Source organism: Saccoglossus kowalevskii, chromosome 13 (genome assembly GCF_978046115.1).
Source record: "Saccoglossus kowalevskii chromosome 13, keSacKowa6.1, whole genome shotgun sequence".
NCBI lineage: Eukaryota > Metazoa > Hemichordata > Enteropneusta > Harrimaniidae > Saccoglossus > Saccoglossus kowalevskii.
The window spans coordinates 11764281-11783049 of NC_140653.1; the positions used below are offsets into that span (position 1 = coordinate 11764281).

The 18769-nt window shown below is 36.1% G+C and overlaps 2 protein-coding genes across 2 annotated transcripts; one reads left to right on the forward strand and one right to left on the reverse strand.

Annotated features, from left to right (window-relative positions):
* Nucleotides 1–1510: 1510 nt before the first annotated feature.
* Nucleotides 1511–2186, reverse strand: LOC102802350 (uncharacterized). Its single transcript, XM_006818272.3, has one exon. It carries the CDS (start codon nucleotides 2174–2176, stop codon nucleotides 1886–1888), a length of 291 nt encoding a protein of 96 aa, XP_006818335.2. The 5' UTR covers nucleotides 2177–2186; the 3' UTR covers nucleotides 1511–1885.
* Nucleotides 2187–2432: 246 nt separating this feature from the next.
* On the forward strand, nucleotides 2433–13784 carry LOC100370765 (coiled-coil domain-containing protein 124-like). The gene is made up of 5 exons (XM_002736156.4): nucleotides 2433–2544; nucleotides 6761–6938; nucleotides 9534–9705; nucleotides 10157–10274; nucleotides 13166–13784. The coding sequence occupies exons 2-5, from the start codon at nucleotides 6780–6782 to the stop codon at nucleotides 13371–13373; spliced, it is 657 nt and encodes a 218-aa protein (XP_002736202.1). The 5' UTR covers nucleotides 2433–2544; nucleotides 6761–6779; the 3' UTR covers nucleotides 13374–13784.
* The last annotated feature ends 4985 nt before the right edge of the window (nucleotides 13785–18769 follow it).

Consider the following 18769-nt stretch of genomic DNA (forward strand, 5'->3'; position numbering starts at 1 on the left):
AATGTTTAAAATCTAATTAACGACTTGGTTTTAATATCAATGCTATAGAAATAACCGCTACAGTTATGGCACCTCGGCTTGGATACCGCTTACACCACTCGGTTGTTTCAAATACCTTATAATCTGTGTTTTGTTAATCGCTCATAATTGCAACTGTATCTCATTCTTTCTATAGTAAAAAATTCCTCCGGATTTGATGTCGCATACAAAATACGGCATGTTCAGGTAGAGTAGGCGTACCAGTGTATGAGGCAGAATGCCGGTCAGATGGATTGTGATTCAACTAAATACTTGCCACTTATTCAAATGCAAATGCTGTTTATCAACAGAAACATGTTACAATCAGTGAATATGAATCACCTTCGATACAAAGAAACACAAGACTAACGAATCGTGCATTAAGAATAGTAACTAATATTAATATATTGTGGTTGACTAGATCTTTGCCATACTCATCATTCCGCTAATATCTAAAATCGTGTTCTGTGTTTAGGGTTTACAGTTACTGTAGTTTCTGATCAATTCGCGTGGTATTGAATACACGTACATACTCACTCTCGCATGTTATATCTTATAATCACGAGGCTTATACGTCTTGTTTTGGCATTCAAATCTTTGTTTTGGGATTATTGTTCTCTAACCTAGTACGCTGTGTTTCTACATTTATCCGAAAAAATACATATTAAATCATTGTTTTTCGTTTAATAATTTAATGATTAATAATTTCTGATCAATTTCATAGTTCCACGCTATATTTTTTATAATTGTATTGCCGCGTTGTTATAGAATAAGCACTTGTATTTTGTCTATGTTGAAGAGAAATGGTGAGAGGAGAATCGAACGATTTAGTATTGTACCTATGAAATAAAGGTAATATAATTTACTATATTGTGATGGAATGTTGTCAAATGGGCACTTTTAAATGTACATGTGTATAGAAAACCACGAAAGGTGTTGTGAGGGCGTGGTTTTGGGTAAATGTAGTTAGGAACAACATTTGCGATTAACAAACATATTTAATGATATAAATAGCTAGAATAACAATATATTGTATTTTTTTCAGAAATCTTTAATACCCCCGACTTTTTATTTTTAAGACATCCAAACAAACACGTTCAAGATGTAAATTTAAAGTGGGGGTCGTCAACTGTGCACGCGCGGGAATTGAGTCCCGGGCGACAATAACAACACACGCTAAAAAAGACTCATGGATAGAGATACTTGTTTGTGAACAATGACACGCTATGGCCATCTGACGTATGTGCAGGTGACGACTCCCCCGCATTAAGATGCTTTATTAATTGCGTGATTTTTGAGATAAACAGATTCTATTTTTACCTCAAGATTATAAACAAAAACCGACTGATAATTTCCAGTTGTCAGATCATGCTGGAGGGGCAGGTGATACCATAGTGACCCTGATATGAGAGATGTAATACCCATGGTACAACTATTTTCAATTTAGGAGGGGTGGCTGTACCTAGGTAACAAACAAAATATGGTTCACACGTACGCTTTGTTCAGTTTATGTTGTGCAGCAATACAAAATACAGAGATCTCACCAGGTCAATGATACAAGATAAAGTTTCGTCCCACAGCGTAACAACTCATTTGCATAAATATTGTCGAGATTCATTCAAAGTTCAAGGTGTGTCACGTGAAAGCCATAAAAGATGCACATGTAACACTGGGTAGTGCTGAGTAGTCCTGTCGGTTATATGAAATTGACCTTGTATACTAGTCATCCACTGGCACAAACTGAGAATAGCGTTACGGAAGTTAAAATGCACCATGACGCTAAAAAAGATACCAATTAAGCACTGTATTTGTCCATATACAAGTCTGTCGTGCTGAGTTCCAAGGTCTCTAACTCGGACACTCATTGTTAGTCTTCGAAACCCTCTTCAGCAAGTTTGTTGTCACGACCATCCTCTTCGAGCTCTCTTGCCCGTTCAACTTCCGGGAATTGTGTTGCTGCTTGGTTCAATCGATCCAAAAACGAGCTCAATAACTTCTTGTTCAGATGGTCCGTTTGAGTCAATTCACGTTCCGCCTGTTTCTCTTGCTCCTCCTCGTCTACTATCAGGTTTTGGCCGTTGCCAGATCTCTCATCTTGCGATGATTTGTCCTCAGGTTTTTCGGACGAGAGCGAATCAGCCATGATTTTGTCCGCCATTTAGAAGTTTGGATTCAACGATTCTCTGTCGGGTGTTGTACTAAGTTACTGAGATGCCTCGTACTTATGCTAATTTATTTTAAGCAATTTTTAAAGAGGCTGACAACATTATTTAAAGTTAGTTAGAGTAACTAATTGGTTGTATTGTTGAGGTTGAAGTAATGTGATAGTAAAAGTAAATGCACCTTCTTTATAACCCTTTTAAATAAATGGTATGATCTGAATTTTATAATTGGAGTAAAGTAACGAACAATCGCTCGCATACAGGAACTCTATTTCTGATTGCCGTTCGTTATTGTGCAATTCATTAGAATAGAACGTACCTATAATTTGTGATATTTCCAGATGTTCGTTACTTGTCAGACCAGGTAAGTGTGCTCATTTATCCATTTGAGGATTGCCTGTTTTCTGTACACTGTGCAGTACAGGCAGTGTACATATCACAAATATTGCTAGAGTCTGAGATGACAAAAACGATATTTGCAGATGGTATGTAGTGGTCCAGTTGGTACATTACATTGTGATTGTGATTGTATCGAACAATCGTGCACAATATATAACTCACGACTTACTATCTAGGGTTCTCACTCCTACTAGAGGATATATACATGTAGAAATGTGCATACATGTAGGTAGACGGCAGATAGATGTAAAACAAACTGCAACCGTGACTGAGGGGTATATGAAGATTTGTCTCCAAGATGTGGCAATTATCCATCAAGTCACAGCCGAGTTGAATATTTGCCACATCAGGGAGTCAAATCTTCATATACCCCAAAGCTTACAGTTAATAATTGTTTTGTCATCTTGAATTCAGGAGTTTACTTGTTCACAATCGTGTGGTGATTTTAATGTCCATGCATGGTCTCAGTGCCAAGCACGGCAGTGTGGCATCCAACAACCTGACACAACAGGCCTGGAAAAACAGTAAATGTACAAGTAGATATTTATCCTATTTTCAATGTTTTTATTGACAAGCATATTTTGGATATTTTATAGTCACCTGGCAATCCCACTGTCGAACTGGACAATACCTAATATGACAGAGTCCCAGGGCCTCACTCTGACTTTTGTGGAGTTTTGAAGTTATTCACAATGCAGCATGTATCCACCACATCACAAATGACAATACCCCACCCTTTCATACCCCACAAACATTAGAGCGAGGCCATGGGGTGTGTTATTAATCATATATATATACCCAGACTAAAAATCAGCTAGAAAGTTGTGAAGCTGCGCTTATAATTTTTTATACAAGTGTGCGCAAGTCTTGTGACCTACTTTAAATTCTGATCCGTGATTGGTTAACCCAGTGTATTGATATGTAGTTAATTAATTGCAGATATGTGCTCGCCCACAGTGTTAGCGTCGGAAATACCGACTGATAAATGCAGCAAACAGAACAAAGAGTTTTAAAATAAAAAAACAATACACTATAATCCACTGTCATTGTACAAGACATGGCAACCTTATTTTAATTAATATCGACTTCAAAGATTAAACGTGTATTTTCAAATACATCTAACTCGAGATTTAACTTGTGTGATTCGCATGTCAGTCATTAAATAACATTGATTTGCATATCACCAGTAAAAAATACTGGTCGCTTGGTAAGTCACAACTCTTGCAAGCTTACTGATTCACTGTTTGTTTTAATTTTCGATGTTCTATATTATTTATAGTAAGATATATAGAAGATAATATTTGGTAATCGTAGTCCTAAATAACTATTAAAAATAGCTAGACGTTTCGAGCAATGGCTCTTTATCGATAGCATAGAAGAAAGTGTAATAACGTACAGGTAGAACATAGGAACGTAAGAACGCGCATGAACTATAAGTTAGAATCACAAAAAATTCCACAATAGAACAAATAACGCGCCTTAGGTAGTGAGCTCAACAAATGAGTTGAACTGTTTGTTAATACCATGGGGTTCTTTAGTTCCAAGGCGGAATATAGTCTCCTTCTCGACACGCCTGAGTTGACGTTTAGTTGGGAACACGACAGAACCAGAACTTGAACTGGACGACTATGATACACAGTTTATGTTGAAGTTAAAAGTTCCGCAAACATGCTGTGCAACTGCGGTACTCCACTGACGGGATGACTTTCGTCGGCAGCGGTTGTCGCTGAGCTGCACGCTACAACTTCATGTGTGATGTTGCTTGCTGGTCGTGGATTGACTGAGTCTTGATTACCAGTTAAAATGTTGCTCTTTTGGCGTTGGTAATTTTTATTTGGAACTGAGTAACGCCGCAACGTCGCCAGCAGAAACCTGGTATCTCAATGCTGATGGTTGTGGCTGCATAGTAATCGCTGATTTTACTGCTGGTGGATCTTCTGAGAGCCCTTCAAGATTTATAAAACTCAGTTTCCAGGTGGTCAACATACATTAAGTTCTCCCAATCGGAGTATTTCATTTGATGTACACCTGACATGCCAAAAATGTTGTTGAATGATTTGAACTGGATAAAAATAGCAGACGAAAATGTGTTTACAAAATAAAAATAGTTCGGTAGCCAATGAAAATACCATGTTCATTTGCATATCGACCGTGAAAATACCGAAAACATTATTGCATGGGTGATATGCAAATTAGTTTGGGCCAAATAAGTGACTGCCTAAAAGTACCATTACTGTTGTTCAAATTTCATTTCACTCGGCAAGTATATTCATGTACCCCAAGGGGAAAATATCATACTTCTAAATATTGTTTATTTCGAAAAACTGTACTCCTGAAGGGACTACTTTGTTTGCTCTCAGACCTCATTTGCATATGGGTTGTGGAAATACCGATTTTGATTTCATGGACGAATCAAAATAAACTGCAGTACATATGTAATAAAATGTATTATGTAATAAGTATGTATTTCGTTCCTTAATAAATTATAGCACTTTTTTAAATTAAAGTGGGAGGGTCGTCACCTGCGTACATGCAGGAATTGAGACCCAAACGACGATAACAACACAACAAAACGCAAAGGCTCATGGGTTGACGCTTGTTTGTAAACAATGACAAGTTATGGCCATCTGAAGCATCCGCAAGTGACTGCACCCCCACTTTAGCATATTTACAATAATATCATATTTTCTCATATTATATCATATTTGGCAGGAAATTCTAATTTCTATTAAAGCATTCCTTAATTTATTATTTTTTGGATTGAGATGTTTTTTTTAGCAACAGTACAATAACAGATGTGAGACTGTAGTCAAAATAAGTTGTATTTTAATAAATGCATTAAACCGGGGGAGTCGTCACCTGTGCAGGTGGCAATAGCGTTTACAAACAAGTGTCTACCCAGAAGCCTTTGGGTTTTTAGCATGCTTTGTTATTGTCGCTTAAGGAATCAATGAGAGTGACAAGCCCTCCACTTTAATAAAAGTAATTTGTGTTTTATGTGCACTTCAAGAAAAAAAAAACACTTTTAATACTTAAAAGTACTTTTAGTTACTTTTACTTGGACTTTATTTTCACTGAAGGGATGAATCGGTGAAAATAAAATCAAGTGAATATCTGTTTTCCTATATTTAACGTTCAACTCATCACAAATCAGTGAAAATAAACTTCACAGCCAAAATGTTTTTTCAGGGAAAATTAGCTTGTTGACAGGAAAGAATTTGCATGTGATTGTAATTCATTCTGAGAGATATGAGCACACCTAAGAATATAGGTGGCATTCACTATCGGATTGCAATACTTGGAAATTACAAGTCACATCATCTTGTTTCACAAATAATGGAATATTTATTCACATTTCCCCCCACCTCACTCCTTGCATCTGATTATAATTAGTTTTTAGGTTTTTGACATTTAATTGTCATATACATGTATCAAGCACTAAAACAATAGACTTAATTTTAATTGTTTAAAAAAGCAGTGTATTTATTTGTTCCAAAATGTACCTCTATCTGCACTTGCTCAAATTGCCCCCTATATGGGTATACTACACTTCATCACTAACATTGAACGTGTCCCAGGATATTGACATCATATTCAAACGTTTTCCTTTGTTTTCATTGGACACAGAAATTAGCACTATAAGTATAGACGGAAATAGAATCTTGTCATTGAATGCAAATGCTCGCTCAGTGCAGAACAATTTTCTTTGGTGTTATCGATGGAAAGTATGAAGTCAGGCAATGTGCCTCAGCTGATACAAGTACCATACTGTCGTTGTGCTTCATTTTGTATTCTTGTACTAACAAGTAATGACTCAACCGGCCAATATCAACCAATTGTGAAAGCGACGCAAGTCTCAGGAGTGAGTGTGCAGGATCAAATGAGTTTTAGCAACAATGTCATCACAAATTGTATGAGTTCAATATTGAAATTTATGACAAGTATACTTTCATACTGTTGCCCCAAAACTTTCACTTTCATTCTTTTCTAATACCCTCTTCTTTATTTATTTCTGAATACTTGTACCTACATGCTTTGGGTTCATGTCTAAATATTCATTATCTGATGTGATGACATTATACAATTCAATGGTAAAGACAATGGTTTTAATAAAGTTATTATGGTTTATTTTATGAAAGATGAAAAAAATAAACTGTTGTAATACAACTTCTTTTTAACAGGTGATACCATAACAGTTCAATGCCGAAAAAATTTAAAGGTGAGAACTCGAAGGCTGTAGTTGCGAAAGCCAGAAAGGCGGAAGCCAAGGCAATAGAAGATGAAAGAAGAGAAAAGGCAATTGAGGACGAGAAATGGAGAGATGACGACAAATACGTAGCCAGGAAACAAGAAAGAAAGGTTTGTATGAAAGTTAAACACTTTGTTGTCCATGGTTTGTATTTGGTTTGGCATAGTGTACAAGCCGCAAGAAGCAGCTAAATTTCAATAGTTTTTATGTAATAATATATACACCTACGTGTACATTGTAAATGATGTAGTTTTATTGTTTGTTCAAATCAGAATAAAACTACCAACTAGCTTTTTAGCTCCGCTGTCGACTTTGTCGAGCGGAGCTTATCATATGAGTGATTGTCCGTCATCGTTGTCGTCGTCCGTGTCAATGTTTTACTTTTTCGACTTCTTCTTGAAAACTACAAGCCTGAATGCTTTGATACTTGGTGTATATGTACCTTGGATAGACCTCTCTTAGATTTGTTCATTTCATGATGAAATCTTCAATTCTCTAATTTTGGTGAATATTTTGGTCATTTTTGGTAAATAGTGATATTTTCAACTTCTTGTTGAAAACCGCAAGTCCAATTGCTTTGATATTACATATATAGGTACTACATGTAGACCTCTCTCAGATTTGTTCATTTTGTAATGATATCTTAAATTTTCTAATTTTGGTGAATATTTTTGTAATTTTTGGTAAAAAGTGATATATTCGACTTCTTGTTGAAAACCGCAAGTCCAATTGCTTTGATATTACATATATAGGTACTACATGTGGACCTCTCTCAGATTTGTTCATTTTGTAATGATATCTTCAATTCTCTAATTTTGATGAATATTTTTGTAATTTTTGGTAAAAAGTGATATTTTCCACTTCTTGTTGAAAACCGCAAGTCTGATTGTTTTGATACTATACATATTATTCATTTTCTAATGATATTTTCTGCTCTTTAATTGAAATGTGCATTGCTAACAGTGGAGCTATCCCAGCCGAGAGGCTGCTTGTTTATTGTAGTACTTAATTGCAATGTTAAATTTTGGTTTGCATGAAAACCTGCAGAATTTATCAACCCTTCTTACAGTTTTGTTGTATACTGCTTTAGATATAATAATAATTCAGAATACACATTTTTAATGAATATTTAGCTCCCCTGTTGAGCTATTCATATTACCAATTGATCTTCTGATTTTACTTCTTAAAAATCATCGGGTGAATTGGTTTCATACTCAATACAAATGTACCGTACTTTGGGTGGTTCTTTTTTTCAATTCTCTTATTTTTAATATAAATATTTTTGTTTATCTCGTTGACTTGCTTGCAAAAAATTTTGAAAAATAAATATAAATTGCGTAAACGCGAAAGTCATGTGACCGCGAAATCCCAACAGACTTGCCATCAGTGTAAGTGCCCTCACATTACAGGCCAGATTCGGGCTTGTAATGATTGACATGTCTAATATGTTTCAACCAATCAGAAGACAGGCCAATTAACATATCAACTGAGACCCCGGAAATCATACACACTTTCTAAGATATTATAAAACTTGCGTTCTCGGATAAACGATGGTTGTTTTACTCAATTTTGTTGGCGTCAACAACATGGTAACATAGCGCGAGACAAGTAAACACAGACAGGTGCAATGTCCGGTTTATTGTTATGATCAGTGGCTCGGCTGCTCCACCCACTGTAATCTGGCCTGTAATGTGAAGGCGTTTACACTGATGGCAAGTCTGTTGGGATTTCGCGGTCACATGACTTTCGCGTTCACCCCTCGTTTACACAATTTATATAAGCAAGTCTAATCTTGGTAAATTTGTAAAAAATGCTATAAATGACAAGCCCAATTTTTTAAATATTTTTTTTATATATGCAGACACCTTGGGTGAACCTCAGTCAAATTTGTTCATTTTGTGATGGTCTCTTCAAGTCTCTAATTTTATTCAATATTTGCGTCATATTTGAAAAAATGCTATTTTTTTTACTGAAAATTGCTGGTATGATTGATTGACTTGATATTTTATATGTACATGTATGTATGTACTGTTAACAGACTTCAGTCAGATTTAATGTGATGATACTTTCAATGATTGAAAGATTGTTGTTGAAAATTGCCTAATTGCTTCAATGCCTTGTGTGGATCTCTCCCAGACTTGTTGATTTCATAACAATAACTTTTGCTCTAATTTTAGGAGCATTTTTTAGTGAAAGAAAACTATTTCTGACAGCTATTTGAAAACCATTAGTCGATTGTTTTTGATTGTTCATAAGTAGGAACCTTAGATGTCAGATATTTTTGTTATCTTGAAAATGGCTATGCATCTGACACAGTGGAGCTACATCAGCCAACCATCTTTGCCAGCAATGGTCCATTTATTCAGCAGTCGCCTCATCATTATACCTTGGCAGAATTCCTACTATAAACCCACTATAATTGTTGGCAACATTTGTATCAATGATTTGAAATTTGCATACCCTGTTTGTATATATAGACAGTGACGTATGGGTGAACTGTGCCATGTTGTATTTAGCCATGAATAAGGCCAATTACATTTTTTAAGGGAGAGGATAGGTGATGAAAATAACCACACGCTTAATATAATGAAAAATATTCATGGAATTCCTGCATCAAGTAACTATGGATAATCCTGTGGTTTGAATATAATAGTAACATTATGATCTTAAAATGATGTAGTCTTTCTTGACAACGTTATTTGCAGGCATCGAAGGACAAGAAGAGACAAGAAGATTTAGAGAGGAAACTTGCCAAGAAACAACTCCTTGAAGAAGAAGAAGCTGCTCTGGCTAAAATTTCGGCGAAGCCACAGTCGACAAAATTGACAAGAACTGAAATTCAACAAGAATTAGAGAAACAAGAACAGCAAAGAAAAGGTTTGTAGCTATTTCACAATGAACCTACATAAAGTGTTCAAAAAAAATGATTTAAATTTGTAACCTTTTAATTCTCGGTCTAACATTTTTTTGTAAAACATAGATGAAAAAATAATTATTATCAGAAAATATTTTCAAAAAAATTTTTTTTCAATAATAAATTTAATTTCATCAGAATTGCATTCATCGTCGTTTCGCTAAGTATGACTCCAGTGCATGTTCACAACACATCATTTTGCAAAGCAACGATTCAAACAAAACAGGAATTTCAATCTTTTCTGTTCACAACATAAACTTATAAACACATCATTTATCTGTATTTATACTTCAATAAAAATAGAATATCAATTCTAAAATGTTTCGTATCTTCTTTATGCTGTTCGTTAGAAATCTAAAAATTTTCAACAAATATTTTCCTACACTATATTGCATATTTTTTGTTACTTCACAGAAAAAGCAAAACGTAACATTAGTGTTAATGAAGACCCTCTTGAAGAGAACCCTAACATACCTCTAGAAGAAGGAGCTGTGGAAGCCAGATCTGTTGAAGATGCCATTGCTGTACTCAGGTAGATTTCCCTTAAAACTGAGATTGTTTATTAACCCTCTTGAAAATTAAATCCCATTCCTATGTGCATCAATAGAAACTGCACATATTATTTATAGTGATTTTATCTGTTGTCAGTTTGATGCACAGTATTTTTTTAGTCCTGGTAAATTTCAGTTTGTCAGTTTCAACTATTGTCAGTTCAGTCTGCTTCCCGCTGTGAAAAAAATAGCTGAGCTTAGTCTGCTATTCATTTGTGAGAAAATGTAGCTGAGCTTTGTTTTCAAACTGCTGTGAGAAAATGTGTGCTACCCACTGTGAGAAAATGTAGCTGAGCTTGGTTCTCCAACTGCTGTGAGAAAATGTCTGCTACCCACCGTGAGAAAATGCAGCTGATCTCTCGATTTGCAACCCACTGTGAGAAAATGTAGCTGAGCTCTCTGTTTGCAACCCACTGTGAGAAAATGTAGCTGAGCTCTCAGTTTGCAATCCACTGTGAGAAAATGAAGTTGGGCTCTCTGTTTGCAATCCACTGTGAGAAAATGAAGTTGAGCTCTCTGTTTGCAACCCACTGTGAGAAAATGTAGCTGAGCTCTCTGTTTGTAAGCCACTGTGAGAAAAGATAGCTGAGCTCTCTGTTTGCAACCCACTGTGAGAAAATGTAGCTGAGCTCTCAGTTTGCAACCCACTGTGAGAAAATGAAGTTGAGCTCTCTGTTTGCAACCCACTGTGAGAAAATGTAGCTGAACTCTCTGTTTGCAACCCACTGTGAGAAAATGTAGCTGAGCTCTCAGTTTGCAACCCACTGTGAGAAAATGTAGCTGAACTCTCTGTTTGCAACCCACTGTGAGAAAATGTAGCTGAGCTCTCAGTTTGCAACCCACTGTGAGAAAATGTAGCTGAGCTCTCAGTTTGCAACCCACTGTGAGAAAATGTAGCTGAGCTCTCAGTTTGCTACCCACTGTGAGAAAATGTAGCTGAGCTCTCAGTTTGCAACCCACTGTGAGAAAATGTAGCTGAGCTCTCAGTTTGCAACCCACTGTGAGAAAATGTAGCTGAGCTCTCAGTTTGCTACCCACTGTGAGAAAATGTAGCTGAGCTCTCGGTTTGCAACCCACTGTGAGAAAATGCAGCTGAGCTCTCGGTTTGCTACCCACTGTGAGAAAATATAGCTGAGCTCTCAGTTTGCAATCCACTGTGAGAAAATGAAGTTGAGCTCTCTGTTTGCAATCCACTGTGAGAAAATGAAGTTGAGCTCTCTGTTTGCAACCCACTGTGAGAAAATGTAGCTGAGCTCTCTGTTTGTAAGCCACTGTGAGAAAAGATAGCTGAGCTCTCTGTTTGCAACCCACTGTGAGAAAATGTAGCTGAGCTCTCAGTTTGCAACCCACTGTGAGAAAATGAAGTTGAGCTCTCTGTTTGCAACCCACTGTGAGAAAATGTAGCTGAACTCTCTGTTTGCAACCCACTGTGAGAAAATGTAGCTGAGCTCTCAGTTTGCAACCCACTGTGAGAAAATGTAGCTGAACTCTCTGTTTGCAACCCACTGTGAGAAAATGTAGCTGAGCTCTCAGTTTGCAACCCACTGTGAGAAAATGTAGCTGAGCTCTCAGTTTGCAACCCACTGTGAGAAAATGTAGCTGAGCTCTCAGTTTGCTACCCACTGTGAGAAAATGTAGCTGAGCTCTCAGTTTGCAACCCACTGTGAGAAAATGTAGCTGAGCTCTCAGTTTGCAACCCACTGTGAGAAAATGTAGCTGAGCTCTCAGTTTGCTACCCACTGTGAGAAAATGTAGCTGAGCTCTCGGTTTGCAACCCACTGTGAGAAAATGCAGCTGAGCTCTCGGTTTGCTACCCACTGTGAGAAAATATAGCTGAGCTCTCAGTTTGCAACCCACTGTGAGAAAATGTAGCTGAGCTCTTAGTTTGCTACCCACTGTGAGAAAATGTAGCTGAGCTCTCAGTTTGCAACCCACTGTGAGAAAATGCAGCTGAGCTCTCGGTTTGCTACCCACTGTGAGAAAATATAGCTGAGCTTTTCCCTTTACCCCCACCCCCCACCCCCACCCCTTGTGAAAAAATGCTGAGCTTAGTTTACTATCTGTGAGAAAATATATCTGAGCTTGGTCTTCGATCTGCAACAAGAAAATATAGCTGAGCCCGGTCAGCTTCTTGCTGAAACAATTGTGCTAAAAAATCATCAAACTCAAACATTTATGGATGGATTTTGCTCAAACTTGGTACATACATTGCACGTTGGACATTATGCAACCTTGATGCACGTCATTTTATTTTATAATGGCCGACTGGTGGCCATTTCGTTTTAATGAATGCACTTTTAGAGCCATATCTCTGATGTGCTTTGAATGATTAAGTTCAAATTAAATATATTCGTTTTACATCATGTTGTAGATATATAGATGTATTCAAATGGCCAACTACATGTAGTAGCCATTTTGTTTTAATTAAGGCTGTTCCAGAGCAATACTGGTTTGACAATCAGATACAAAATGTCAATCATTTTAGTGCTAAAAAAACATCATAATCAAGCATCATTTTCTGGATCCATACTTCTGACAAGTTTATGTTCCAACTATATTACTATGCATTTTATAGTGCCATTGTATGCGTGACATGTATTTATAAATAAGGGCCAAAAAATAGATATCTATTTGGTGCAAGGTTTCTTGAAACAATAATGTGGTGATGCATTTTGTTTCTCATCACACAGTTTTGATTCTTCTTTCGTTCGTTTTTTTTCCCTTTTTTTTCATATATGCCGAAAAAAATGTATGATTGGCTCATTTGAAACTGATTTTCTTTGCTCTAAACACAACAGTGCTGTGAGTGTCTTTGTTTTAATATTGTAAACTGTTATTAGTTGTTTACTTTTCTTGAAATTCATTATTGCAGTGTTAAAGAGTCTCAAGTTGAGAGGCACCCAGAAAGAAGGATGAAAGCTGCTTATCAAGCCTTTGAAGAAGAAAATCTACCAAGATTAAAAGCTGATTTTCCAAATTTCCGATTATCACAACTGAAGCAGATGTTGAAAAAAGACTGGATGAAATCACCAGAGAATCCAATGAATCAAAGAAGTGAATCTTATAATAAGAAAAGATGATCAGACACTTATAAAATATTATTATTAGAAACACTTGCATCTTAATGTTTCATATCACGAGTGGGGTCAACTTCATTATGCATTACTTACTATGTAAGAAAATCAGCAGCTCTGATTATTTGCTTGCATGCATTTGTATCTTTGGTTTTCCAAAATCTAGCAAAAGCAGAGATCTTTTAACCCCAAAGGCTTGCCGAACGAGTACATCATTTTTGATGTTATTTTTGGAGAATGTTTGTATGTAACATTAATATAAAATGCATTTGAAGATGGCGAGATTGGTAGTATGCATTAAACACAATTGTCATTATTCGTAACATTATTTGTCGATCCATACTAAAAATACATGTATGTTTCCACATGTTATGTACTGTAAGGGAAGTAAATAAAAGTTTGTATTTACATGTACAAGTGGTGCCATCTTTGCTTCAGCTTCAGCTTCTTTGTTTGAGGATTATGCCAGTTGTATTTGTATGTTAACACTGGGGTAATAGGGATAATAATTATGGCACATGTATATCAATGATGGTTATATCTGTCTATTCAAAATGGTCGCTGTATCTAGATTAGATGTAAAGTTGATTATCCCAGCAAGGCTTTTTATATACTTTTGATTCCCCATAATGTCATTTTCAGTATTCGTCTATTTCAGCAGTTCTAGCTGGACTGGTGACTTCTGAAATTCTTAGTTAATAATAAACTTTGTTGCAAATTCTGGCCTCACTAGGGAGTAGGTTGTTTAACATCTGTTGAGCCAAATTCGGCCAGGCCTATTCTAAAGTTAGAAGACTTTGAGGGATCAGAAAGGTTCTGCTACTTGAACCACCCGCACACACCCACACAACAATGGACCCTCCTTATAGACCTTTGCTCATAAATTCCAACTAAGATGTCTTTGAGAGTGAGATAGCTGTCCAAAATAGTGTTTCATTTTCAATCATCATCGTGTCTAATGATTTTCTGACCTATGTAACCATGGTATCTAGAAAAGTAGACATGCTAGTGAAGGAGAATGAAACGTTATTTGGGGGCAACAAACAAACAAACAAGTTGCATACATCTTTCTCTCATTCTCAACGACACCTCGGCGGCCATTAGAGTCAGGAGAGTGACCATCCTACCACTGCTCTGATCTAAAGAAACTTGGGGTTGAGTCCTGAATGTTGATACTGAAAAAAAATGTCTCTTAAAATTGAGGAAGATGTTGCACCTTTACTGTCATCTTGCGAGATGTTCGGGTGAATTCTAAGACAAATTCTGGAACTCTCTTCTGGTAGTTTTTGACCTACCTACAGTCAGGGTGTCATTCAAGTTAATTGGCAATATAATAGTGTGATGTCACCAAGTGTTGATTTAAGATTACATAATCTACACTTGACTTTGAATCTTGTAATCTGCCGCAAGGCTAAAGGTTCAAGGATATATGAAGTGGCTATATGTGAAATTTGATTATCTAAGCTTGTGAAAATACACTTTTTAAAATTTTGTTATTTCTGACAAAAAAAAAATCACAATGAATTCTTTATTTCGCATTTTTGCTAATTTCTGTAAATTTTTCTTAATCTCTGCATTTTTTTTTTTTCGAAAGAAATACTAGTAACTAGTAAACATCGGTGACTGTACACGGGATGTTGCATCATTTATCATTGTGATGTAATGTTACTTCCAATGGTAGGCTCATATGGTTAATATTACCAATTTTTTTTTTTATCGGATATTATGTTGCAGCGATATTCATTTTGTTATAATCGAAATAGAAACCTAATAACCTAGTTGGGACCTTTGGTATTAATAATTAATACTTTTAATCATATGCTTTCAAAGGGCGGCAGTCGTTCGATATGGGACTCGTATAGCGACGTATACAACGCGTGTAAAATACATTGTTTATTTATATGAAATTCGAACACGCGCTGCGCGATGACCACCGCGCTTTAATCATAGGTAACGACTGACTGGAAATATGTATATTCTTCATAAGTTTCCAACTGGGACTAGTGGATGTGCAAGTACAGGCGATTAGCTTTAAATTTTAGCCCATACTAGAGTGAAACCTGATCACAACTTTAGTGTTCATTTCGTTGCAGCAATCTTTGTATGTGTATATTAAGATAACACTCAAGATAACATAGTCTTTTATTTCTATATTTCAATATGCAAATGAAGCTGCTCCTTGTCAAGTGCTGCTTATTTGAAAACTTGTAAACAATTTTGAATAATAATAATGTCGCTCCAGACATTTGGAAAATACAAAATTCTTCCAATCACCGATGGTCTTGTATATGAAATTATAGTGCGTATACACCTGATTTCAGGCGATGAAACAATCCCACATCCAACCTACCCTACATATCTTGTTGAACTGCAAGCAATGGATTCTTTTTTTTATTGTAGATAAGGTCTTTGCAAAATAATCTGCTCTTAATTCACTTCGTAGTCTAGTGCAATGGTGGTCTTACGTGATTAGAGCAGAAATTGTAGTAATTGTGTTTTACTAGGAAATGAATGCTCGAATATATATCAAAATAAAAAATGCATATCGAATAAAATTAGGACATGACAAATTCAACCGACTTTCGTGAAACACAAGTTCGTATCTAAATCACTTCTCATATCTCAGATCTGTTTACCTCCACTGCCCGGCTATACTGTATTATTAATATACTGAAACATACATAACATTAGGGGCATACATAAATACGTGTACATTTCTGTTAGGCTGATAATTTTTCATCGACTGCCGCTAGTTTGTTTATATCATTTCTGGAATCGCTTATACAACTCACCTGAGAATTACTAGTAACCAACAGAAAGAATAACAACTTGAAATCGCAAATACAAAAGACTACACGACGAATTCAAAGTATTGGAAATAATAATCATTTTATTGGGCCTTAGTATTTAAACTGCTAAACTTTATTTATTTGACGTAATGATGTAGTTGATGTGATAGGAGTCGCACTGGAACTTGCAAAAGAAACAGCTTTAAATCCTTCTTCGGGAATTTGATATCACGCACTTCCTGATGATAAGTTTCACAGCATTCTCAACCCTCAAACCCCAACGATTTGATCTCTAAGTCCAAAGTCTAACCGGGGGTATGGTGTAAATTCGTAGACGAAGCAACCCCATTGATTGGTCATGTCATACCTTCGGAATTGAAATTAAATTCCATATCTTCTTTGTTGCTAACAACAATTACTTCATCTTCATCTTTCATATATGCACTCAATTAGGTAGTCAAACCTTGCTGCATTAAATGGTGTGCGTGAAAAAAACAGAAGCAGTTCCATTGCGATTGCGATTGCCACAATACACTACACTTTCGATAAACGGACTATCACAAACTCTGCCGCCTCGTTTTAACAGCTGTTGCACCCAAACTATATAGCGGTCTCTGCAAGTCAACAATACATACTGACTAACTTTAAAGACGGTAGTCGTCGTGCCGCGCATGTGCGACATTTGTGTGGATAAACATTGATTTTCCCACAATCCAGTGCGCTTTTTTTAATGAAATCACAATTACCTACCAATCACCAACAAAAATACTAAATTAAAGCTTTTTATCATCTCAGTTTGTAATCGTTGGTGTGCGCAGTCAAAAAAATACAGTCAAAATCGCCATCTTTGTTAATATGACCCATATCTCGCGCATGCGTGTCGCGACGACCACCGCCCTTTAAACTGTAAATGGAGAAGTACATTTGTAAAACAAACTTTAATCTGGAGTAGTAGCCTAAGGACAGATTACACAGAAAGTTAAATCTGCCTCATTTGTTTATTTGTTGTTATAATCATAAATAAGGGGCAACACAAAAATATAAGAACTCAACATGGAGTTACTCTGCCCACTTTGGATGAATTGTATGTAGAAGTTGCAGATTTCAAGACTGAATTTCTTGGACTTGGCATGTGGTAGAAACAAATGATCATACAATCAAAAACAGTTCTCATTGTCACAACAATCAATATGTCGAGGAGCGAATATGTTTAAACCACTTCTATCGTTGATATCATGGTGAATGTGTTTGTGTTTAAATTAAGAGTATGTACTTTAGACAACTTTCAGAGGCGGGTATCCAATATGTCGATGACCTGTTCTGTGATACTTGTTTAAATGGAATGAAGTTGAACTGAAAGGAATTGCTTTTTTAAAATGGTATGGCGTTTTGTTATCACTGCCAGCTAAGCGGAAACATATATTGACATGTCGCATTTTACTGTTTTAAATCAAGATATAATGTTGAGTATTCAATTATTGGAGCACACAATCATCTAAATCAGTGTAGTGCTCAGTTAGTGGTTTTAGGTATAGTGAATCAATACTTTATTTCACCAAGATCAGAAATAATTTTGTGAAAGTGATGAATACCTATATAAATAAATGGGAAAGCATATATTTATCGCCATTTAAACGTAAAGTTTATTCAAAGCTCAGAGAATGTCAGTGCAAAATTACACACAATATCCAGCCCACTAACACGGTTATATACAAATTGACACCACCAAAAGTTATCTCAAGTGCATGTATCTTCTGTAAAGAAAGCGATGAAACATTGCTCCGTCTATTCTGTAAGCAGGTTTTGGAAAGTAAGCAGGTTTTTGAAGAGAAATGGGGAGGGAACATTTGAGTTATCCGACTCGGGGAATCAGCCCTGAATTTATTTTGTTGGGAAATGGCGCAACTATTGAATTTTCTAATTGGTAGCCAAGAGGTTTATTTACATAAGACGTTGTCAAAAAAAGTACCAGGTTTTGAAGGATTTGAAGATTTTGTTTATGTCAATCAGAACACTATTGCAAATAAAAGCGGGAAGCTTGGGAAACATAAAAATGGGGAAAATGGAGACTACATACAAAGTTTTTGAAACGTATAGTTTTGATGAATATTAATATATTAATATAAGTATTTTGAGCAGTACAAGAACTAGCTGACACTAAACTGTGTATAATAACTATGGATGAATAGAAACGGGAATTAAATATGAGAAAAAATACCGCATTGAGCAGCTATCTGAATCTGAATCCCTACACACACTCTAACACACACCGTCAGTTCACTCTAAAGACGCACACCCACCACGAGCTTAGAACGTTCACATACTGCACGTAAATGTTGCTACATCCACAGGTATTTTTATCAGTCTATAGAAAAGGCCCTAGAAAATACGTCAAAATCAGTATTAGAAGAAAATGTTATGGATTCAGTTGACAGTTATTTGAAGGAGGCAAAATGCCCAAAACATAATGAATCGTTTGCAAAGATTATTGTCAATAAATATTGGTTCATGTGTAATAAGCTCGCTTTGCACAGCTGTCCTGCTATTCTGTTGAAGTTGCCATGTATTAAAATGTCTCTAATTCTCAGAACAATATGTGTAAACTGTGCATCG